This window comes from Nyctereutes procyonoides, unplaced genomic scaffold (assembly GCF_905146905.1).
Source record: "Nyctereutes procyonoides isolate TBG_1078 unplaced genomic scaffold, NYPRO_anot_genome, whole genome shotgun sequence".
NCBI lineage: Eukaryota > Metazoa > Chordata > Mammalia > Carnivora > Canidae > Nyctereutes > Nyctereutes procyonoides.
This window is the reverse complement of record NW_026575137.1, coordinates 7650930-7676230: the sequence shown is the minus strand read 5'-3', so window position 1 is coordinate 7676230 and position 25301 is coordinate 7650930. Positions and strand designations below refer to the sequence as shown.

The following is a 25301-nucleotide window of genomic DNA, read 5'->3' as shown; positions in this document are numbered from 1 at the left end:
AAATAGAAGAGCCTAGTGGCTGACTGTGAGCTAGTGGGATAAGTAACACAAGACAGGGGAGGGTTGGAAATAACTTTTGGGACCCCCTAAGACACAGTCTAGTACAAGATGAGAGCATAGTCCCTGGAGCCAGACTACTTGAGTGCACATCCTAACTCTTCCACTCATTTGCTGTGTGACTCTAAGCAAGAGATTTATTCTCTCTGAGACTCAGTTTTGCATAATATAACGTCAAATATTCTTACAACAGTGTTCACATTGGTGCCTGAAAATTACTCTTATTATTAATTATTATAATTCTGGTTAGGATGGTGGTGCTATTCAGTTTGTTTGTTTTAGAAGACTAAATGTTGCATCTGAAGTGCTTTTAGAAGTTTCCACAATTGAATATGTGGATCTAGGGTTTAGAAGAAAGTTCTATCTGCAGGATGATGGTAGTTAGAACCTCTTATGCTGACTTAATGGCCTAAGCCATTCTTAGAGAAGAAGGCCAGGGTTTGAGTCTCCAGGACACTGATGCTTAATGGGCAGATAAGGTAGGAGGCAAAATCTGCAGAGACTCATGAGAAAGCTAGAGAGGTAGTAGGAGAAAAATGAAAGAGCAATGTCTCAAAACCAAGAGAAGAAAGTTTTAGAAGGGATATAGTCAATACAGAAAATGCCATAAATGGGCTAAATATGACGATAACTGACAATGATCCATATTTAACAAATGGGAAATCTTTAATAAAGGGACTTAAAAGACATAATTTAAAATGTCAGAAATGTGTGAGAAATATCAGAAAGGGAGACAAAACATAAAGAGTTCTAACTCTGGGAAATGAACTAGGGGTGGTGGAGGGGGAGGAGGGCGGGGGGTGGGGGTGAATGGGTGACGGGGCACTGAGGGGGACACTTGACGGGATGAGCACTGGGTGTTATTCTGTATGTTGGTAAATTGAACACCAATAAAAATTAATTTATATATAAAAAAAATAAAATGTCTGACATATAGAATACATTCAAAGGTCAGTTTCCATTATTCTTCTTAATTTTAAATGCATTTCTAGAGAGAGAAGAATGAAAAACTACTGGGTTGAACCATATAACTTTCCATATTTATAGGTAAAAAATGTTGAATTCAACAATGTCATATAATTCAACTATGCTAAGTAACTGAAAAGTTGCTTCAAAGCCCATTAGAGGGGATCCCTGGGTGGTTCAGTGGTTTAGCGCCTGCCTTCGGCTCAGGGCATGATCCTGGATTCCCAGGGTCAAGTCCCACATTAGGCTCCCTGCGTGGAGCCTGCTTCTCCCTCTGCCTGTGTCTCTGCCGTTCTCTCTGTTCTGTGTCTGTCATGAATAAATAAAATTTAAAAAAAAAAAGCTCAGTAGAATGAAAGCAGGTATTTATTTCTATGGTGTTATGATGCAAAAATAAAAAAATACCCTTTACTTCTGATTTTCCTAAAGAAATAGAGCTGATAATGATTGCATATTCACATAAATAGAAGCTAATGATATCTCAATACCGTTCTTATTCTATATTCTATGGTAGTCATTTCCCTCATCACTCACCTTTTGAGTCTAAAAACTCCAGGGATGAGGCTTAAATGCAAAAATAATTTGAAGGGAAGACTATTCATACCTGTCCCAAGAAGTATCTTCTATTACTAATAACGTTGGTATAATGAAAAAGTCTAGTTATCTTGGCAGTGTGGTGCATAAAGCATAAAATGTTAAAAAGTGTTGGCTTTGGAATCAAGTCCTAACTCTACCACTTATCAGGTATGAGGTCCCAGGAAAATTACTTGTTTTTCTAAACCTCCATTTTCTCATACGGAAAATAGAGAAGAGACTGCTGTCTCATGGGATTTTGTTAGGAAAGAGGAAGATAATTAATAGAGGGGTGTAGCAAGCACAGTGCTCTTTATAACAAAGGTAATTTATTTTTTCTCTCTCCATAGTGGGTGAGCCTGAGAAAATTTGAGAGAATTGTCTTTAAAGGAATAGGTACTTTTAGGGGATTAGTCTTTTGTACATCAACGAAAACCCTGAAATTCTTTCTAGTGGTGTAGCCTTGTCCAATCACTGGTAGCTTTCCAAGAGAATCATCAGCCAGATCCAAAACTCCAAGAAACAGGGCTGAGTAAGCTTTGTGCTTCTCCTCAGTCAGGGGCTGGCCAATGTGTTTCTTTGTAACCAATGAAATATATGACTCATAAAACAAAATCCCTCAAAATCTACATCCAAATGAAAGCCATACAGTTAACTACCAAGGACTTGTACGTAACACTATTACTAAGGGTGTATCACAGGCATCTTTATCACATCCCCAAATTTCTCTATTAGGTTAATATTTTACAGAAATGAGACAACAAACTATTTTAAAAATATATTTTTTCTTTCACTTTACATTAAATTAAAGCAAAAATAAATTCATAAAATATACTGAAACTATCTGGTGAAAAAGCCCTTGGATGTCAATCACTAAGATTCAAGGTACATAGTAGTGTTTCATTTTGAATTTAAAATTGACTAAAAACAAGGCTGAAAATGCCCTAACCTGTTATTTACTTTGCATTTTATTAATGATTACCATGCTTCACTATTGGCAAAATGGTCATTAAAAATGTAATGTAAGACTATTCAGGGAACTAGAATCCCATAAAGTATGATAGTATTATGGATCTTAAAGTAAAGCCACCAGTGCAGATGTTCCTCATCATACTAAAAACACAAATACACAAACCAGTTTGTTCCAGCTACAGAATAATTCAATTAAAAGAGTGCTTATAATTTAACAGTATGAATAATAGTTCAAGCCAGGGATGTAGTGAAACTACAAGGAAATATACATCGACAGAGTCTATGCCAAGGAAAGTGTTCTAAATTCTCAATATTGAGAAATTAGTTCTTTTCCTTGCTACAGGTAGGAAATTATTACTTGAATTAGAAACAAAAAACAAATACACCTTTAAGGAAAACGCACGCGCATGCACACACACACACACACACACACACACACATACCTATTAGTTAACTTACAGCTTTCACCAAGAGAAGCACCTATCTAAATCCAGGATATCATTTAGAATCTGCTTTGGGAAAGTTAAACTCAGACTTCTCACCAGTTTAAATTTCTTATTGAGAAATAAATACAGTACGTAATGTGATACAGAATTAAATCAGCATGCACAGTAAAACATAAGCTCTAAGGACATACAGGATTCTCTTTGCAAATAATGATCTTGGCAAGGAGCCTCCTTTATGTACAGAAAGCTCTGTTCCTTGCTTATAGCAACTCTCAAGGCTACAACAGGTAATTGTGTGCTGCTAATCAGGTTTACAAACGATATGTGCACGCCAGGAGATATTTTATAGCTTGATTCCGTGAAAGTAAGAAACTATATCAGTAAGGTCAAGCTATAAAAACTCATTCTCGCACCCTTACTGATCTTTTACTCTCACGTAGTATGAATTTTAACATTGAAAATACGTAATAATGCCATTCAAAAACTGGTTCAGTGCCTAATAGCTTCCAAAAATAGCAAAAACAAAACCAGACAATTAGGAAAGCCTTTGTATACAGATATTCAATTGTTCTTATTTCTCCAGAAAAATGAACTATCCATTTCACTAGCTAAATTATAGATCTTGGGTCATAATACACTTCCAAGAAAGCAAAGTGACATCCATTCTGCATAAAACAGGAAAATCAAATGCAGTACATTACCTTGCGTCACCTGTTGAACTGCCAACATTATTCCAGACATGGTGTCTGGAAGCAAGTTTTCTTTCAGATTGTAATGCGGTGCCCATTCCAGGATAGGTAGGCGCCTTCTACACCACTGTTTAAAGTCTTCGCAATGGGGGGTATGCATCTTGCTCCACAGCATGCCTTTCTTTTTCCTCTTTGCCCCTGTCATTTTTCAGATTACCTCTGGTAGAAGTAAACTTCTTTGGACAAGGCAAAAAAAAAAAAAAAAAAAATCGTTGCAGAACACCTCCTTTCAATGCCAGGCTCCAATTCGTCTGTGGTTTTCAATGTCAAAGCTATCCAGAAAATAAATCAATAAAAGAGAGAGAGAAAGAGAGAGGAGGAGAGAGATTAACAGAAGCACTTAAATACATGCAGCCAGGCTCTATCTCTTATTATGGTGAAGCTAATTATTCTAGATAAAAGGGATAGATTAAAACCTTGACTCCTTATCTGAACAAGACGGGGAAATGGTTCCTGTTAGTGTAATATTTTTCTGATCTTGGAAAAGTAATGGGTTCAGTGTTAAGCTGGTCTAGAGCTCTTTCGCCAGTAATTCCCCTTATATTCACTGTAGTCTTATGTTTTTGGCTCCAATCCCAATGGCTAATGAGGTAGTTCTGGGCGTGTGTTGGAAGTGGGCTGGGTTATGCTAATGAAACCAGGAAGCTAGTCCAGTCTCTCCCCCACAAGCTGTGCAAAAACACAACACTGCCAGAGGGGTCTATCGTGCAAAATATATTCAGACAACCTAGCCTGACTTTTTTGAGGAAGTATATATATTTTCAATATATCAGATGACTGCCAGTTCTACAAAATTCAGAAAAAAAGAGGAGGGTATTGCTAAATATCCTTATCTTTTTTATTCCCTGGGAGATGAGCTTTTCATTCATACAGAAACATTCAGACAGGCACTGCCCAGTCAGAGAACGGAATAGCCAGTTCTCATAAACAAACTGAAATTTCACCTCATGGGCTGAGAAAATAAGCATTGCTGCGAATAAATATTTGTGCCAACAGCTCTTCCCTGTCTCTGAAATTGTTCATTCAGTGTTCTCTATTCCTCCAAACCACATTACTCTCACATTCATGCTACTGTAACTGGAATTTCTCAAGGGATAATATATGGTTCAAACTATTATTGAAAGAGTCCCCAAATTTTTTTTGGCACTGCCCTCTTTCCACACAACCTTTGGGATATTTCTCTTTCTTAGACAGGGCGCTACAGTTTATAATAGAACAGACAGGCTGTCAAGGATTTTTATTTTATGATTGTTTCCCCCTGCCCCAGAAGAAAAACTCTGCATTTATGAGCTGTGCCATTGGAATTAAACCAAAAAGCCAATATATTAACTAAAATTGTGAAGCCAAGAAAAAGAATATCATGTATAAGTTTGCTGCAGCTCTTTAATACCTATTTATCCAGAGAGTAGAAATCTGGTCTCTGAAAGCCTTCAGAATAACAAAGTATTGGAGCCCTTGGCTATGTGTCCAAGGTCCTCTGCTGTACCTTTTCCCATTGTTTTTAAATTAAGGTGGAGAGCTATTCTCTCAGCTTTCCAAAGATGACATGGTTTTATATCCGTGCAAAAATAACTTTCTTTATGGATCCAACGCATCTTAAATATTATAGGGCTGCAGGTATGCTTCGTTTGTATGTACAGGACAGAATTTGCTTTGCATTTTTCCAATTGTTTACATTGTGTTAAATTTAGAAACTTTTCCTCAGTTTTTGAGTCCTTTAAGAGACTGAGTCATAGTACTTTAAGCCTATTCATTGGTATGAAAGGTAAACCCCCAGAGAAGTAAATCCACTCTTAACAGTGATGCTACATTGCTTTTCTTTTTTTTTTTTAAGATTTATTTATTTATTTATTTATTTATTTATTTATTTATTTATTTATTTATTTATGATAGACAGAGAGAGAGAGAGGCAGAGACACAGGCAGAGGGAGAAGCAGGCTCCATGCAGGAAGCCCAACATGGGACTCGATCCCGGGACTCCAGGATCACGCCCTGGGCCAAAGGCAGGCACTAAACCACTGAGCCACCCAGAGATCTCCTACATTGCTTTTCTTTCACAAACAGCTATCTTTCGCTTTGTTTTGTCCTACTACATTCAGTATATAAAGAAATATATATGTATGCATGTATTATTGCTATAATCAAAATTAACACTAAAGATATGCTTTTCAAAACATACCTAGATCATGAATTTGAATCTAAACTGACAAAATTAAAAAAAAAAAAAGCTTGACTGAAATCACCAAGCAACAGTTTTGATTTGTGTAATTTAAATTATTTTTTTAAAAACTTTTGCATTACATGTTAGTAACAAAGAATTCACATGAGCAGACTTTTAGAATTGAAGATGAATCTGTATAGTAGTACCTAAATACATTACTGCCAGCAAATGTTCTAAAATTTCCTAAGCCCAGGAAGGAGGAGAAATTAGTTTGATAAAATAGTTGTTATCTTTCAATAATAAAATTCTTAAAAATTACAATAAATCTTTCCAAAAATATTTTTTAAGTATAAATCTGGAATTTCTTTTTTTTTTTTTAAATTTTTATTTATTTATGATAGTCACACAGTGAGAGAGAGAGAGGCAGAGACACAGGCAGAGGGAGAAGCAGGCTCCATGCACCGGGAGCCCGACGTGGGATTCGATCCCGGGTCTCCAGGATCGCGCCCTGGGCCAAAGGCAGGCGCCAAACCGCTGCGCCACCCAGGGATCCCTAAATCTGGAATTTCAAATATCCAGACTTTTTTCCAATTTGATATGCTTGCACAATATTTAAGACATGCCAAAACCTCATTCTAAAGCATGGTATCGCTCCTATTTATAAAACAATACCAAAAAACCCCTATGATGAAATTTATTCACGAGATTCTGAGTACTTTGATCCAGCCCATACAATTCAAGAAGACTAGATATATTTATTCAAAAGTTTCAATGACTAAAATCGAAAGTTCGTACTATGTATCATCTATATGAGACATCTCTTCCCAAATATCCAGGAAACACTTAAACCATTAAAAAGATGAACATATCTCCTACCTCCTAAGTAGAATGACATAGAAATTCTTTTTCTTAAAATAGCATTTGATCACATCCTAACCTTTGAACTTCCAGTGATGTCCAATATCAAACTTAAACTCATTAGCACAGCATGTGACCTTTCCTCACTCCCCTTCCCACTAATCACTAGCTTCTCACTAATTCCATTAATTCAGTAAGTATTTATTGAACTAGCACAATCTGCCAGGTTCTGCATGAAGTGTTATAGAAGTGGAGTAGGGCGGTGGGAGTAGGCACATTGTCTCCATTTTCTGGGAGGTGGCATTTAATGAAGGAAATAGAAAATGTAGAACTAACTCAAAGCAGAATGGGATAAATTGATATTAGGTCACATAAGAAACCTAATGGTTGCCCAGAGAAGGAAGAATTTTATTCCCACTGGGACAAAAGGCTTCCCACCCTACTTAGACCCTCTGTCCCAGCAGGTAAGTATACTTACGGTTTGCTGCTCATTACTTGTAGATCTTTAGTAGATCTCTATACTGATTTCCCTTGTTCCATGCTCTTTTTCATCTAAAAAGTCTACTCAATACTCACCTCTTCCATGAAGCCTTCCCTGACTTCCTCATAGTCTGTTCATACTATACACCCAACACCCAAGTAGTCCTGAAGCTATTCATGGGTGTACAGGAGTCACTTTCACTTTCTATTGGTTTTCTTGTTTGAAACCTGTTTCATTTGATTTTATTCAGTCCGGCTCATGACATTGTAAATTCCTTGTGAGTAGAGAGTGTTTACATAACTTGTTTTGTCTCTTTTCCTTAGGATCTAATAAAAAGTTTGGCATACATGGGACCCATTCAAAAAAAAAGTATTAACATATGAATGTCTCCACTCCTGAAGGGACATTCAGGAGTGTCCCTTCTGACACTCTGTCAGATATTCTGACGCTCTGACATTGCAAGAATTATTTAGTCTGTCTCCACCTGGTTCCAAGCTGTGATGTTAAAGAATCAGGAAAATAGGTATAAAGAAAAAGAAAGAGATAGTGGGGAAAATGGAGATTTTTGTCTTTACTTGCTCAACTTCTCCCCATTTTCTCACAATCTAAGGGAAGTTCTATCTTTTTCAACACAATTCCTTTTTCTTAAAGAGTCTAGAGAATGGAAGGAGGAAAAACTAGATAGTAAATGGAAAAGACAAAATAGAAATAGAAAACCTCACGTACTGGGGTTTCAGAGAGAGTTTTGGAGGGTTAAACTGTGAAAGCCTCTGAAGAAACTGTGAAGTATGAGGAAATGGAGTCAGGCTCGAATGAAGAAAGAGTCTTTTAAGAAATGTACAAGTTATAAATTGGACCACACTCAGAGGTTTTTGAGAGACACTGGTGAAGATTGAAAATCTTGTGTTACTTTTGCTTGTGGCATTATGCTTCTTTGAATGTGATCTATTTGAGGACTAGGTCACGTTATACTTGGAAATATAGACTCATAAATTTCGGGGAGCATCACTCCAAACTCATGCCTACTTCGAGAAGTTGATCTCTAGTATTTCTAACAAGAGAATACTACAAAAGGTTCCCATCTGAGAAGGAAAGTAGAGGCTGTGGAACTAAAGCCATGTTCTGCTCATTAAGCCATGTAACTGACCTGGGGATACATCCACACAAAGGGAGCAACTTCCATTGAGGCATCTACCAGGTAGGGTATCTTTTCCTAATTCACCCAAAATGTATAGAGCCTGGCACAGCTCTGAATCCAACCCTCGTTTTAATTTCTCTAATGATGGAAATTAACAGGCTTAGGAAAACAGCCCATTCCAATTTTTAGACATTCTAATTGTTAAACATCTTTTTCCCAATTATTGTGCCAAGATCTGCTACTGAAAATGTTGACTCATTAGTATTTATTCTAATCCTTGTGACACTTAACAACCCATCAGCTTCAGGACTAATTCATTTAGTGCTATCCCAAATAAGCTCTGGTTTTTTTGTTTTGTTTTGTTTTGGGGGGGGGGTGTTTGTTTTGTTTTGTTTTTCTGGTGCTGTTCATTTCAGAAATACTGTTAGATTTAAAAGTAGACACACATACAAATCAATTACAGTCCTGCGCAGTATAGTTAATATTTTACTCATGACAGACAAACCACTATAGTAAAATGAGCGAAATCCTGTGCTTTCAGTACTGATTGCTAATATGTCTTACTTTACTTTCTTTGGATTAGAAATACATTTTTTAAAGATTTTATTTATTTATTCATGAGAGACAGAGAGAGAGAGAGAGGCAGAGACACAGGCAGAGAGAGAAGCAGACTCCATGCAGGGAGCCTGACATGGGACTCGATCCTGTGTCTCCAGGATCACAACCCAGGCTGAAAGTGGCGCTAAACAGCTGAGCCACCTGGGATGCCCTTTTCTTTGGATTAAATAGCACTTCTCAGTCTGTTTCTTTACCATGTTTTCTTTCTGCCATTATTTTGTGTTCTGTGACTTGTTTAGACTTATAATGGGGACCAAAAAGAGATATCTCTGGTGAAATTTAAAAAAAAAATACCTAGGGGAAAAAAATCAAATGTAAATTCTACAACAATCCAAGGCATTTTCAAATACCTGGGGAAGAGGAATGAAAGAGACAGAGAAAGAGAGAGAGAGAGAGAGAGAAATAGAGAAAGAGACAGAGAAAGGAGGAGGGAAGGTATTATGGACCACATGCTTGGGTCCCTCCAATACTCTTATATTGAAACTTTAATGGTAAATGGGGTAATATGATTAGGTTTATACGATGTCGTGAGGGTAGAGACTTCGTGATAGGATTAGAATCCATATAAGGGAGAAAAAGAGACTAGAATTCTTTCTCTCAGCCATGTAAGATACAATGAGAAGGTGGCTGTCTACGAGCCAGGAAGAGAGCCCTCACCAGATATCTTTGGATGCCTTGGTCTTAGACTTCCCAGACTCCACAACCGTGAGAAATAAATGTTTGATATTTAATTCAAATAGCCCATGGTATTTCTGTTCTAGCAGTCTGCGCTGAAAAAGAAAGAATGGAAGGATGGAAGGAAAGAAAGGAGGAAGGAAGGAAGGAAGGAAGGAAGGAAGGAAGGAAGGAAGGAAGGAAGGAAGGAAGGAAGGAAGGAAGGAAAAGGAAGGAAGGAAACAGTAAAAACAGTAGTTCATTGAGAATTAGTAAAAGCCCATTCTCATATCTGACCAACAACTGATAAGTGAAATATACTATGGCTGGGGACATATCATGATTTAAGACTTGAAAATGCAAAAAAAGGGGGGGGGATTATCCAGTACAGTGGTAGAAATCCACCCTTCTATGGGCTGCCTGATTTCAAATCTATCACCGCTGCTTTACCTGTCCTATGAACATTAGCCCCCATGATAAAGGAAATATGTATAAGTTGGAAGATTGTGATTGTGTTTCTCTTATGTACCCTCATTTTCCAGCTACATGTCCTAAGTACCTTCAGTTACTGGCCATGTGTGCTCTTCATCTTTTTAGTTTTAACCCATTTGTGTCTTTATATTTAAAGTAGGAGGGGGTTTGTAGACAGCTTAGAGTTGGGTCTTGCTTTTTAAATCCAGTGTGACAATCTACATCTTCTTTGAATTATTTAGACCATCTAAATTCATGTGATTATTGATATGGTTGGGTTTAAATTTACCATTTTGCTATTTATTTTATACTTATTTCATCAGTTCTTTATCTTTCCTCTCTTTTCACCATCTTTTGGATTATTTTCTATGAGTCTATTTTATATCCTTTGTTGCTTTATTAGCTATGACTCTTAGTGTGCTGATTACTTTAGGGCTTATACTGCACATCTTTAACTTATCAAAGTCGATCTTCAAGTGATAACATATCACTTCATATTTAATATAAGGAGCTTACAACTACACTTCCACTTTCCTCTATGCTATTACTGTCATATATTTATATCTACATTACTTTTTGTCTTAAAGTTGTTTATCTTTTAAAAATAGGTAAATAATTTAAAATTTCTATTATATTTACCCACGAAGTTACCATTCCATTGGTCTTCATTTTTCCTTGGATAGTTCCAGATTTTCATCTGGTATTATTCTCCTGCCTAAAGTACTTCCTTTAGCATATCTTCTTGTGCAGATTTGCTAAATAAATTTTTTTCATGTTTTATATATCCGAAAAAGGTGGGGTTTTTTGCCTTCCTAAAAAGATTTTATTTAATTATTTGAGAGAGACTGAGAGCACGCAAGTGAGGGGAGGGGCATCAGGAGAAGCAGACTCTCCACTGAGCAGGTAGCCTGATTCAGGGCTTGATCCTAGGGCCCCAAGATCATGACCTGAGCCTAAGTCATGACCTGAGATCATGACCTGAGCCTAGGTCAGACTCTTAACTAACTGAGCCACCCATGCGCCTCTATTTTGCCTTTGTTTTTGAAAGAGAATTCCATTTGGGTGTAGAATTCTAGGTTAGCAGAGGTTTTCTTTGTTGTTATTGTCACTGTTGTATTCTTTTTGTTTGTTTTAGTACTTTAGAGATATTGTCCCACTGTCTAGCTTTTTCCAACAGGAAATTTTTTGTCATCTTCCTTGTTCTTCTGTATATGTTGTGTTTTTTCTTCTCTAGATCTTTTATGATTTATCTTTATGATTGTTTTTTTTAATTTTTTTATTTATTTATGATATCACAGAGAGAGAGAGAGAGAGAGAGGCAGAGACACAGGCAGAGGCAGAAGCAGGCTCCTTGCACCGGGAGCCCGAGGTGGGTTTCGATCCTGGGTCTCCAGGGTCACGCCCTGGGCCAAAGGCAGGCGCCAAACCGCTGCGCCACCCAGGGATCCCTTATGATTGGTTTTAAGTAATTTCATCATGCTGTATCTTGGTGTTTCTTCCTTCTGACATATTTTACTCTTTTTTTGACATATGTACCTGGTGTTCGTCAAGCTTCTTAGATCTGTGAGTTTATAGTTTGAACCGTATTTGGAAAACGTCTGGCAATTAGTCAAGTATTTTTTCTGCACTACTTGGAGACTCCAAATAAACATATATTGGGCTACTTGATATTGTTCCACAGCTTGCAGATGCTTTTACGTATATTTATTTCAGGTTTTTCTTATGTTTCATTTTGGGTAGTTTCTATAGTTGTCTTCACATTCATAAATCTTTTATTCTGTTGTTTCTAATCTTCAATTAATTCTGTCCAGTGTGTTTTTCACCTCAGAGGTTAAAAGCAAGACCTGAAAGCAATATACTGGTAGGTGGGACCAGAGAAACATTTATTCCTATTTTAAGGTAAAACCAAATTCACTAACTGTTGTTTTGTGATCATGAGATTTTTGCTCAGGCCTATTCTATTCCTGACACTGTGTGAGTCCCTAGGATTGCTCCTTCTAGCCATCTCCCTAGTGTCTGTGGATTCCTCACACTCTTGTGTTGATCTTTATTTAGCTGAACACTCTGCATGTGCAGATTTCTGAGACTGTCTCCGTGTCACTCTGTTCTCTCATACTCTGCCATGTGAAATTTATCTGCTTTGGCTTCCCAGACTCCAGGATCCTTCTCTTCAAGTTAAGGAGACTACCAGTCTTCTGAACTCTCATCTACCCCATTCTCTGCTATACCATGGCTTGGCTATTTTCCTAGCAGTAAGCTACGACAATCACTGGACTCATTTAGTTTGTTTCTAATCTCTCCAAGATCACTGTCTTTTGTTGCCTGGTGTCCAAATTCTTGACAGTATGGTTTCACATACTCTGTCAGGTTTTTATTTGTTTCAGGCAGAAGGATAAATTTGGTTCCTGATACTCCATTCAATTCTGGCTAGAAATTAAAGTTATTTATCATATAATATGGCTTTCAAACAGTTCACCATTATGATTACCTCCTTATGATTTGCTATGCCTTGCCAATTTTCCTTTTAGAATGTGATAGCAAAATTTAATAGTGCTTAGCTGTGCTCTGACTTGAAAAGTGTAAACAATACCATACAATTAAATTCTAACTTTTTCCAAACCACTCTGTTAAATGATATGTTCTCCATCCTTTTTATGTATGAGCTTTTTATAAAAATCTAAGCAGTGAGTTTTATATTAAACCTTATCTGACATATTAAATCTGGTCAATTAGTTCATTGGGACAAAGTCTTTCTGAATCTGAGTCAGTCATTACTAATAGTGATAATTACATACTTCACTTCAACATATAAGCTATTCCTTCAAACACTGCATTACCTATATTAGTTAGCTCGGGTTGCCATAACAAAATACCATAGAATCAGTAGTTTAAACCTCAGGAATTTATTTCTCACAGTCCTGGAGGTTGTGAAGTCCACAATTAAGGTATGGTCAGTTGGGTTCCTGATGAGGACCCTCTTCCTACCTTGCAGATATCCACCTTCTCACTGTGTCCACACTGTGTCATATGGGGCTTAGAATCAAGCTCTAATATCTCTTCTTATAAGGGCACTAATCGCATCAGAAATGCCCCATCCTTATGACCTGATCTAAGCTTAATTATCTCCTAAAGGCCCATCTCCAAATACCATCATTACTGGAAGTTAGGGCTCTAACATAAATTGAGGACACAATTCAGTCCATAGCATTGGAAAAAAAATGATGCATGTTTATATCTTTATTCAAATCAATACATAAGAAAAACCAGACACATCCGCCAGACTGTCCTTCAAATTAAAATGTGTTCTTTAGTAGGAATTATTTGAGAACAATCAGGCAAATAGATTTTTTCTCATTTTGTCCAAAAAGATATCTTAACAGTTTATATCAAACTTATCCTCAAATCTAATACACCATGTCTTCAGCAGTCAAGTAACTTTTCAATCTAGTACTTCTATTAAAAGAGATAATGGCGTTTGTCTAATAGCTTCATTAGACTCCCTCAGGGCACAGAGTCCTCATCTAGAAGGGATCATAGTATCACAGAAAAAGTGGACTCCTTGGAACTGTTGTGTTACGCAGAAGAAAAATAGCTAAAATAATCCATATAACCTATATTACTGCATAAGGATCAGCCCCCAAAAAAGTAAATTTCCCCAACATTATCAATATTATTCCCCAATACTATCAGTGTTTAATTTATAAAATTACTTTTAGTGAAAATTCAATACTAGAACGGATATTGTAGTGTTAGCCTTACTCAATTTTAAGTCTTAAAGTTGAAATAGTACCTGGAAGTGACCCCTAATGAAGAAGATCCAAGCAGCGTGGAAATAATTTTTATAGCATTAAATTATGAGAGATGGTTACTCGGCTTTTAATGCATGAAATAGAGGGCTATTCTAAGATGCAGGAGTGATTAGTACTTTAGGTTCTCACTTGAAAAACTAAGTGTTTTTCTTTTAAGTTTGTTTTGTTTTTAGTAATCTCTACACCCAAGAGACTCAAACTTATGACCTCAAGATCAAAAGTGACATGCTCTTCTGACTGACCCAGCCAGGAACCCCCAAGAAGTACTTTTATCAAAAGACAATTATTGTGTACATGAAATATGAGTAAACTTACAAAAGTGAAAAATACAAAACTGCTCTCATATATACCTGTAAAAAATATATATATTTTAAAATATCAAAAATAAAAACTCAAATCCCATTGATTTCATTGCTTTTACTTTCCATGGTAACCTCACGGCTTTGTATATGTTGCATTAAGGATCAGTAGGACAAAATGCAGAACACCTATACTTTGACAAGAATCCAGAAGTCATTTATTTTTCTAGATAGTTTTCTTCATTTTTCTGGTTATTAGATAATCAAATTGTTATTATAAAATAGAAAATTTTGTAAAGCATAGGAAGGTTTAAAAAAACAGAAAAAGAAAAATACGTTCAGAATCACGCTGATGATTGAAACTTTGGTACATTTGTTCTAGTTTTTTTCTCCATTAAAAATTTTGCTTTAAATAGTTGAGACATTACTGTACATATAATTTTTCATTTCATTGCGTAGTATATCATCAGCCTTTATCATTTCATGGAAAACTCTTAGGGAACACCATTTTTTAAATGACTGCACAATTTTCCTTCATAAAGATGGTTTGGTTTACATACCCATCCCCTGGGAGTAGATACATCGGTTCTTCTAGTTTTGGGGCTTCTTTTTAAATTACAGATAACACTAGGATACACATCTTTGGACGTAAATCTTAAACCAGATCTTGGACTCTTTCCTTAGAAGTAGAATTATTAGGGTCTAACTGGCAAAGAATCATTACTAATGATGTCATTTTTATTGGTGGATATTTTTCCCATGCTCCAAGGAACTTTTTTGGGTTAACATCTTACACCAGCCCTGATTTATAATAAATTCATCTTTTGAGTGGTCTCAGTGGGACATTCTTTGACCTGTCACATGTTGACTTCCACAACACTTAATGATGTCTAGTTTTCTGGACAACACTTAATGATGTCTAGTTTTCTGGATCAATTGACTTTCCAATAAAAATTTAAATCATCATGCTTAGAATTTCTTGGGACCTTGAAGCCACAGGACATATTTTTGTTTTGAGATAATTTTTACTTACTGGTTTACATTCCATATCTGACAACATAATTCAAATGTGGGCTACCACTAATGTGTTGTTACCAAAAAAGCACATAATAATATTCAGACAGCATAGGGAATATAGTCAATAATATAATATACTTATTGTAAACATTTTGTAATATATATAGTGGTTAAATTACTACATTGTACACCTGAAACTGATTTAATATTATATGTCAACTATACTTCAATTAAAAATATTTTTAAAATAATGATATTCAGAAATTCACAGTGCTCAACTTTATTTGTCCTTAGAAGGTCAAATTGGGTGACTATATATAACTTTGGTAGTGGAGCCAAATAGAAAAAAAGAAACAGTTAATAATTATAAATTTATCATTTATTGGAAGATGTAAACAAATACCTAAGCCATTTTACTTTATTGAAAATTCAAATTTTTAAGGGACATCTTAGACCTTCCATAAAGCACTTCTTTTGCTTCTTTTGCTTCAAAAAGTAGCACATAGGGACTAATACCTAGTTCTCATTCTCCCAATCATTAACATTGATTAGAAGTTGCAAGATTTACATTGCACATAGATTGCAATGATATTTTGCACCATATCCACTATATTATTGACAGTAAAAACTATGTATACTAGAACAGATAAACCAAACCCTACAGAGCACTACTTTTTATCATAACAAAGGAGAAAAACAAAATAGAAATATTGGAAGTGTTGTCTACAGACAACCAACCAGCACACAGGCAAGCAAAGTTGAAATTCTATGCTAACCTTTCAAGGTCTTTGAGGGGAGGATTTAGATAAGTAGAGTACCAAGGACAATGCCTGGTACATGGGAGAGGCACTGATAAATGTTAGTTGTTAACTCCTATAAATCTCTTTCATTGGTTGCTAAGATGATTTGAACAATGTGTGTGAGTATTTCAATAGTTTTGAACTGAGCTTTTAATATGCCTTAATGCCTTAAAAGCACAGAAGAAGAACATCATATATGTCTTATTTCCCATCATTATTCAATTAGAATGGAATGTTTTCTTCTTCTGGAATGGATACTCTTACCCAGTTTATAATTTTAATTCTACTCAGCCTCCAAATTGAGTAACAACCTAAACCTATTTCCATCTGCCTGGCTTGAATCTGAATTCTGACTTGGACTATAGCACTATTTATCCTCAAAACATGGTCATGTACTCCTGTCTGTCTAGTCTGGAGATCTGCACATCAACTCCACTCTCTCTGCTCAGACCCTAAACATTGTCATACCCTCAAAGTGATCCTGAAATTCCTAAACTCTTGACTTTATCTTCTGGTCTCTATTCTCTACATTCAGAGTATAATTAACAAAAGGGCCATCCATATCCTATGTCAACAGAGTTGAATTCGTTCTTCAGTTGAATTACTGAAATGTGAAGTTGAGAAAAATTCTAAAGCAGTGCATAATTCTCAGCAAGAAAGTTGGCATGGAGGAGTAACCACCCATATAGTGTAAACTTATCATTATTGCTCTAAGAATTTTTAATCTTAGGCAATTCTTTAAGAAAGCTAGCAGAAATACTTTCTCATATTTTTATCTATAAATTGCTTTTAACATATTGATTGTGAGTCTCAATCTAATTTATAAAAAAACAATGTTTTATTGTACTTAGAAATTTAAAAGTCACGCAAAGTATAAAATGATGAATATGCTTAGCGGCACATAGTATTTATGCCTATCTATTGTTTTAGCTTATTCTTTTCTTCTTCTACAGAGAAGAAATTATTTTTGATGGACAGTATATTAACCTGTACTTAAAAGAAAATCTCCACCTAATTAAATATATATTCCCAAAGTCTCCAATCCAATGAACATTCTTATTATTTGAAACCACTGTTTTAATGGGTTGCTTAAAAATTTATGCAAGTTGATCAGCAAGTTTTCTGACATGTCTCCACGGATTACCCATCGCCCAGGAAGTCTCAAGATGAGGAAGCATTATGCTGTAGGAGACCTAACATAATTAGGGTTGTAAAACCAAAGGCAAAAGATTTAAGAGTTCAAGGTATAAACTGCCCTTCTGGAATTAGGTCTTGAGATTAGAAATAAGGCAATTTGTATATGTGATCTTTCCTATATTCTAGACCATATCTTGAGTAGCTAATGCTCAAAACAGTAAGTGTTATGAAAGTGCCTGTATCACGTTTATCAATAAAGCAATTTCTGAACCTGTTGACCCACCTTAGGTAAGAGGTAAGAAAAGTCATTCATCTCCTACCTCCATTTTCATGGGATCACCACCCAAAAAGCAACCAGCTGAAAGCAGAGAGCTCATCAACTTATCCATAAGTCCAGAAAAATAACTCCATCACAAGAATACACCTTGTATTCTTGTCACCCCAGGATAATCATCAGCTAAGGAGACTAACGTGGGTCATATGGAAGATAATTCCTTTCCTGTTAATCTTAAATTTTGAAAAATCCCCTTCCTTTACTTGATTAACGTAATCAGATTAAAAATCAAAAGGAACATTGGATGCAAGAATGTAATAGAGACAGAAGTCACATAATAAGCAAAAAAAGGCAGGTTGGGGCAAGGAAGGTCAAAGACGAATCTTTCTAGTGTCTGGATCTATGGTGATGCCATTATTACAATAGGGATGGAGACACTGAGAAAGCTCAGAATGCACCACAAGAAGGTGATGGTTCAAGCATGGGAAATAGCATGGAGAACTGAAATGAGGGATTAGAGATGGAACACAATCAAAGAGAAGGAAAAAAGAAAGATGAGGGCTTAGAAAAGCATGGGATTTAGCAATTAGAAAGTTGTTGGATGCCCTTCAGGAGAGAAGTTTTATCATAGTGATAGGTACAGACACCAAACTGCAGCTATTTAAAGAATGAATGGATGGTAAGAAAATATGGGCTACCTGATCAAGAAGTATAATCAAATCGGATGCAGAGGGAGCTTGAGGTTCTTTACAGTAGAAATCTTTAATCACTTTTATAGATGGAGGAAAGACATAGTAGAGAGGGGCAAAAAAGCGAAAATGAGACATGCATGATGACACCTGATGGAGCAAGTCTGGAAAAAGGCAGGAGGCAAAAGGATGAAGGGCACAGATCACAGGATCATCCTCTAAAAGGACAAATGTATATTCCCCAGACAGGAATGGAAGGAGAGAAATAGAGAAAAGGGAGAAAGTCCAACAAGATAGAAAGAAAAGAAATTGAGTGAGTTTTTTGTTAAACAGCCTCAAATTAACTGGAATAATAGGTAAGGTAATGTTGTCAGATATAGCGAATTAAAATCCAGGACATCCAGTTAAATTTAAATTTCAGATAAGCAAGGAATGACTTTTATATTTTTAAATATAGATATGCTCCATGCAATATTTGGAACAGACTTATACAAAAAAAAAAAAAAACCCAACCCATATCTGTTGTTTGTCAGAAATTGAGATTTGTGTGCGGGACATACTTACACTAAAACATGATTTATCCGAAACACAAATTTAAATGGGGAGCCTGTATTTCATCCAGCAATCCTAAATTAAGGTTATCTTCTGTGAATAAAAACATTAATAGGTATAGCAAACAGACACAGAGCTTTTTTCCCACAAATATGAGTTCCCAAAAATATCTTTCAAAAGTAATGTAGAGGGACGTCTGGGTGGCTCAGCAGTTGAGCATCTGCCTTTGGCCCAAGGTGTGATCTTGGAGTCCCGGGATAGGGATCAAGTCCCACATTGGGCTCCCCGCAGGGAGCCTGCTTCTCCCTCTGCCTGGGTCTCTGTCTCTCTCTCTGTATCTCTCATGAATAAATTTTAAAAATCTTAAAAAAAAAAAAAGTAATGTAGAAACCATATTATATTTATGTTAAACCTGTTTTCCCCTAGACTCTCTTCTTTTGATAAAGGGAACTGAATTGGAAAACCATGGCCGTGCTCAGTAGTGTCCTGCCACTAGCCTACCAGGTGACTGGCCACCACACTGCCAATGAAGCACTGGAGTCGCAGCCAGAGGGGGTCTGAATTCCAGTTCTGCGACTTCTTGGCTGTATCATCGTCCGCAAGCTTGACTAACAGGAGGATCAAATAAAATAACTGACCTAAAAAAGACTAAGCACAAAGGTCACCAGAGACCAAGCAGTTGATAAACACTAGATATTGGCGTGGGCAGCAGAAGTAGTGGTAGGTCACTTTATTCCTAGCATGTGTGTATTTTACATAGGAAAGAGTATTGTCAAAATTATTTTTAATAATACTGACAATCAATAGTAGTTCTATTTCAGACTGGTAAATCAAATATTCTTATTTAAACATTAAAAATATGTTTATAACATAAACAATAGCGCTTCCTCTGTAACGCAGTTAAATGGAGGGACCTGCACTAACTCTGTGAAGCAACAGTGTCACCTAGTGGTTGTCAAGTCAATAATGAACAATTAAGAACACCTGGATAAAGATTGTTAGGACTGGAATCTGCAAAGAACTTACCAAATTTATCTCAGTGATGACTACTGATGGTGGTTAATATTTTCTGTAATATAATACATCAATTTTCTTCTCACTTTGTCTTATTAAAATGATATGTGCCCTACCATCAAGAGGGTTTTTTTTTGGCTTTTTGCTGCTTTTACCCGTTTCATCTGACAGCCTAATATACTTTGTTAAAGAAACAAATTCCTTCTGCCCAAGATACTTGAATTATGAAATAACTCAAATGGATTTTGGATTTCTCACAGCTTCTTCTAACTATTATTCCCTGAAACCTTGGCAGAAGGGGGGAGAGGTGGACAGAGCTGGAAATTTGTAGCTTGAGGCTTCCTCAATTATCAGCTTCAATGTTTTCCCCTTCTATTTAGGTTAGGGGTTTTGCTTTTCTTTCTCATGCAGTCAAGAGGATCTATGCTTTTCTTTGGGAAAAGAAAAGAAATGATTTTCCCAAAAGTCATGTTGAGATATAAATACACTACCGCAAATTTTGTTTCTGTATTAATTGGGACCAATGTCTACTCCAGATATACTCTGCTGCTTCTGTCCTGAGGGCCTCTCAAAGAGATGAGAGATTTATAGCTCACAGGGTTATGCATGTAAGTAAAATGTTTAAAAAGTAATGAATAGGTTTTTTTTTTTCACTTCCCAAAATGTCAAGAGAAATAAAGTTAAAAATCCCAAGTAGCTTTGGGTGGATATTTTACTCTGACTCTCTTTAATCTATTTTTTTTCTATGAGAATATTACAGAAGTTCCAAGCCAAAATCCTAGTGGTCAGGAGATAGTTAAGTAAACTTGGCATCAAAACTGGTAATATATCATCTCAAATATAACTTGAGAGTTATTAATCAGTGGCTGTTAGAAATTCTTCCTGTGTTTGTGAGAAATATATATATATATATGTATACATACATATATATATATATTTTTTAAAATATCCATTAGGAACCAGTTCTTTTAAAGAACCGATCTGTTTTTAGCTATATTTTTTAAGTCCCCAATGATTCTCGATCACCAAAATATGTGTCTCTCAGACCTTTCGCAGTCCTTTCCTCCTCCAGACTCTGTCTCACCCATGATCTTTCATAAATATTTCATGGCTGACACTGTTTCACAATGTTCCTAGACTAGAATTTTGATTTTCTCTTTTTCTCCTGATAGGAATGAGTGAGAATATGCACATGGATAATTTATTAGAAAGTGCATGCCAGAGTCCCTAAAGTCAGCCCTACACATGAGGAGGAATATAACTCCTGCAACATTTCCTTCCATATCCTCTAGTTGCTCCTTTTTGTCTGGATGCTTTTTTTCAGAACGTAGGGAATAAGCCCTCAATGACCAGAGGTAGACAGCTCAGATGCAATTTTACCTTGCAGAAATCCCAGGTAAAGCAATAGAGTCAGACCACTGAATCCTCTTAGGACCTCCAACTCCTGCAAACCTGGGAAACTTGTTCACTAATTCATGGCATTTCTGTTTGTAGGACATGAATGGCTGCTCTTAGAAGGAAAGGTAAACTTGAAGTAACAGGTAATATTGCACAGTCCCTTTGAACCCATCCATGTGAGTCAGGTGAGGAAAGAAATGACCTGTTCTTCCTTGAGTGTACTGCTTATCGGATGTCTGAGAAAACCGTGCAACAATACAATGACAGCTCGGGTATACGATGCCTGTTCATCGAGTGGGAAGATTGTTTTCAGTCACGATCACTTGCTATCTGAAAAAATACAGAGTTCTCATTCAGATTTGACTGTCTTATTTAAGAGCATCATACACTTCAAATTTGGTTTCTCAATTCCCTCATTAGAATTGAGAATGAGTCAGTATTTTATGCAAATTAAAAAATAGGCAAAGATACATGCCCTTTGTTGCCAAGTCTTTCTGCAGCATTTTTATAGTAACAAAACACGAGCCTCCTAAATTTTTAATATATCCAAGGACAATTTATACGTATATATGTTTAGCAGTAGCAACTTAATGGTAAGCAACTACTTCCTAATCTACTTAAGAAACCCGGAAGAATTTCCTAATACACAAAACAACTATAAAGGCTTTGGGAAGCCACTCTGAAAACTAATGGGTTTAACATTTTAAAGCAAGAATTGAAAAGTTTGTGATATGACCAAGAGACTCATACAAAATGAATTAGGTTATAAATCTAGTAATCTCCAAAATATATTACTGACCAACATTCCACCCCTAGAGGTAGTCATGCTTTGAAGAGCAAGAATAGAACAGACACTGACATTTTCAGAGTATTGGGAATTATACTTGTTGAAAAGAAATTAAACTAAGTTAAATATGAAAATTAGTTCCAGATTCATGGCGAACAAATTCAATCCATCCTTCTTATTGTCCTGGTCTTCTACATCTGCTATCTGATCTATTTGGAATAAGCAAATGCTTCTGAGAACTCAAAGTTGGAATATCATCTTAAAGGGTGTTGGAGAAGAGAAGAGAGGTAAGAGACAGAGGGAAGGGCAGTGACAGGGGCTGGAAGGCAAGAATTACATGTAAGGGTATAAAGAATAGCACAAAGAATGGCCTTGTGTAGCAACAAGAATGTTCAAATGATACGTTATAGGAAGTCTGGCTCTCTGGAAGACTCTACGGACAAAGCATAACCATATTTAAAAAAAAACATATTGAACTAAGAAGAAAGCTAAGAGTTTAGGCTTTTCCACTAACATGTTGAGTGATTTTGGATAAGTTACTTCACCTTTTTGGGTTTCAGAGACAAAGGCAGGCTACTTGCCCCTCCCCTACATTTTTTTTTAAGATTTTATTTATTTATTCATGAGAGACACAGAGAGAGCGAGAGAGGCAGAGACACAGGCAGAGGGAGAAGCAGGCTCCATGCAGGGAGCCTGATGCGGGACTCGATCCCAGGACTCAATCCCAGGACTTGATCCCAGGACTCCAGAATCATGCCCTGAGCCAAAGGCAGGTACTAAACCACTGAGCCACCCAGGGATCCCCGCCCCTCCCCTACATTTTCTGAGGGGAACTCAGTCTACTACGTTTCCTATCTCTTCAGAGATGAACTTCTTTGTTGCCTTTTCTCTTCACATTTTCTCTTCTCCCCTTTCGGGCTCATCCTGATTTGTATTTTGCAAGAATCAACCTGATGCACCTTAACTAGGCTGAAATAAATGATCCATAGTGTTTCAAAAGGATACTAAAAAACACACACACACACACACACACACACAATTTAAATACAATCAGGAAAGACTATGGAAGCATCTTGGAAACCCAAGGCATTCTCCACCAACTTAGAAATATTTCCAATGTACTTCAGTTCTCCCAAAGAACACTGAGCAGTGTTCTTGGCTAGAATCATCAAACCTTAATTGGGTCAGTCATCACCAGCTTCAGAAATGCATAGCCTTTCTTACAACCGCAGGACTAGAAAGATCAACATTTGGTTTAGATCGAGGCTTCATAGAAATATATTATAAGTCTGCTCCGCACAGGCAGTGACTGATTCCTTTATACAACACTTGGCATCCCATGGATGTTCTCTCAACAAATAACAGCCCCACAGAATTGGCCCATTTAGCATGCCTGCCGACGTCTTCACTGGTTCCCCCCTCTGTCACCTATGTAAGCATTCTGGTACTCTGGTTTCCCCATGCCAAGCCACTGTGCTTTGCTTAGATGTTCCTGAAATTCAGCAAGACACGTTCTACCAGAAGAACTGATTCTGGATCATGTGCCCTGGAAAAAAAAAAAAAAATCTCTGAGTACTAAGCTAATGTGAACACCCTTAGCACTCTTAGAATCATAGTACAGTGGAAAAGTACTTTTCTAACAATAAATAATTACGTTCATGAGATGAGAAGTTCAGATACCTGGTGTCTATGACATGAGAGATTCTCTCATTTTCTCTAAATAACTATTTAAAAACATAATGTATCAGAATTTGCAATACAAAGCCTTGTGTGAGCATAAATACAAATAACATATTTTGAGTAGATCACTTGGTTAGATAAATGAGCCCTGGAAATGCTTAGATTGATGATTCCATGACTATTGCTATCAGGAAGGCAGCACTTTATTTATTGCTGTGTACTTCTAAAATACATCCAGAGAAAAAAAATTAGATCAGTTCCTTTTTTCTTAATGAGTAATTCTATCTTAAAAGGACTCTTCAGGGATCCCTGGGTGGCGCAGCGGTTTAGCGCCTGCCTTTGGCCCAGGGCGTGATCCTGGAGACCCGGGATCGAATCCCACGTCGGGCGCCCGGTGCATGGAGCCTGCTTCTCCCTCTGCCTGTGTCTCTGCCTCTCTCTCTCACTGTGTGCCTATCATAAATAAATAAAATTTAAAAAAAAAAAAAGGACTCTTCAGCTTGGAAATCTTGGGTAATTTTTGTTACAATACACTCTAACAAATTTATGTAGAGTAATAGATAAGAATTATATATACCTAATTCTCTAAAAAGTGACATAAAGCCCCAGCACTATGACTAGGAAGTTTTTATTAGATCAAAGGAAGGCCACAGCAGCAGTGCCAGATGCTTCTCTGATCTCTAGTTCCTGCCTAGCAGAGGAAAAGAATCAAAACAAGGAAGATGGACAACACACACACACACACACACACACACACACTTCCCTGTGTCATATACTACTGGCCTCTTGCCTTGAAATCAGGAATCTAACGGCTTCCTACTGACTCCATCTTTTTCCTCTCAGTTTTTGGATTTAAAATAATCCACCTTAAGCTGCAAATTGGAACACAGCGATTCAAAGTACCAAATTCTTAATCTCTGAGAAGAAAAAAAAAAAAAGAAGAAAGAAGAAAAGAATCACAGCCACAGTCAGACCTTATTAAGTGGTACCCTTCAAACACTACGTCTTTTGACTTTTAAAGAGGCTCCTCAGGTGAGCCCTTGGCTCTCTCCCACTAAAAGAGACTTCTCCACCTGTCCCTGTATCTTTGTTACCTGAGAATGTAATATGGAAGGAACCGAGTTGTCTACGTGTTAGAATCTCACCCAGGGTGAGTCTAAAAGAGGAATGAGATTTGTAGAACAGCAAAAAAAAAAAAAAAAAAAAAAAAGGCATCACCATTTTATTTCTTTGAAGACAAAGTCCTCAGATGATAGAAGGATATAATATATTCCTGATCAAAATCCATGCTTTTGATTATATTTTTCCCTCCAGTGTTCTGGTGGACAGTTCTTCCAATGTCCAGTAAGAATCCTGAATTTATCATTCTAAAGCCAAACTTATTTTTCACCAAATCTATTTCTTCTATCTTCATCCCTTATCTCGTTACTTGGCATCAACTCTGTCACAGATAACCAAGGCAGAAAGCTCAGGGGTATCCATGTCTCCACCTTCTACTTCACTTTTTGACATGCAGCCAGTTCTGTCTCCAAAATAAAGGTCTTCTGAATCTTTCACATTTTCAATTCCTACTGCCATTACCTCAAGTCCCATTGAGTGTACTCACATGGGCTATTACTATAAACTCCCATCTGGTCTTCCTCCCTGGGTTAGCTTTTTTTTAAAAAACATTTAATTTATTTATTCATGAGAGACAGAGAG

The 25301-nt window shown here is 36.6% G+C and overlaps 1 protein-coding gene across 1 annotated transcript in view; it reads right to left on the bottom strand.

Annotated features, from left to right (window-relative positions):
* Positions 1–4236, bottom strand: part of SLC26A7 (solute carrier family 26 member 7) — a 119044-nt gene extending 114808 nt beyond the window's left edge. Inside the window, exons 1-2 of the mRNA XM_055303297.1 lie at positions 4180–4236; positions 3716–4035 (exon numbers count right to left, since the gene is read on the bottom strand). Coding sequence (XP_055159272.1) covers positions 3716–3908 — 193 coding nt within the window. The 5' untranslated portion in view covers positions 3909–4035; positions 4180–4236. The remainder of the gene's footprint in view (positions 1–3715; positions 4036–4179) is intronic.
* Between the last annotated feature and the right edge of the window lie 21065 nt (positions 4237–25301).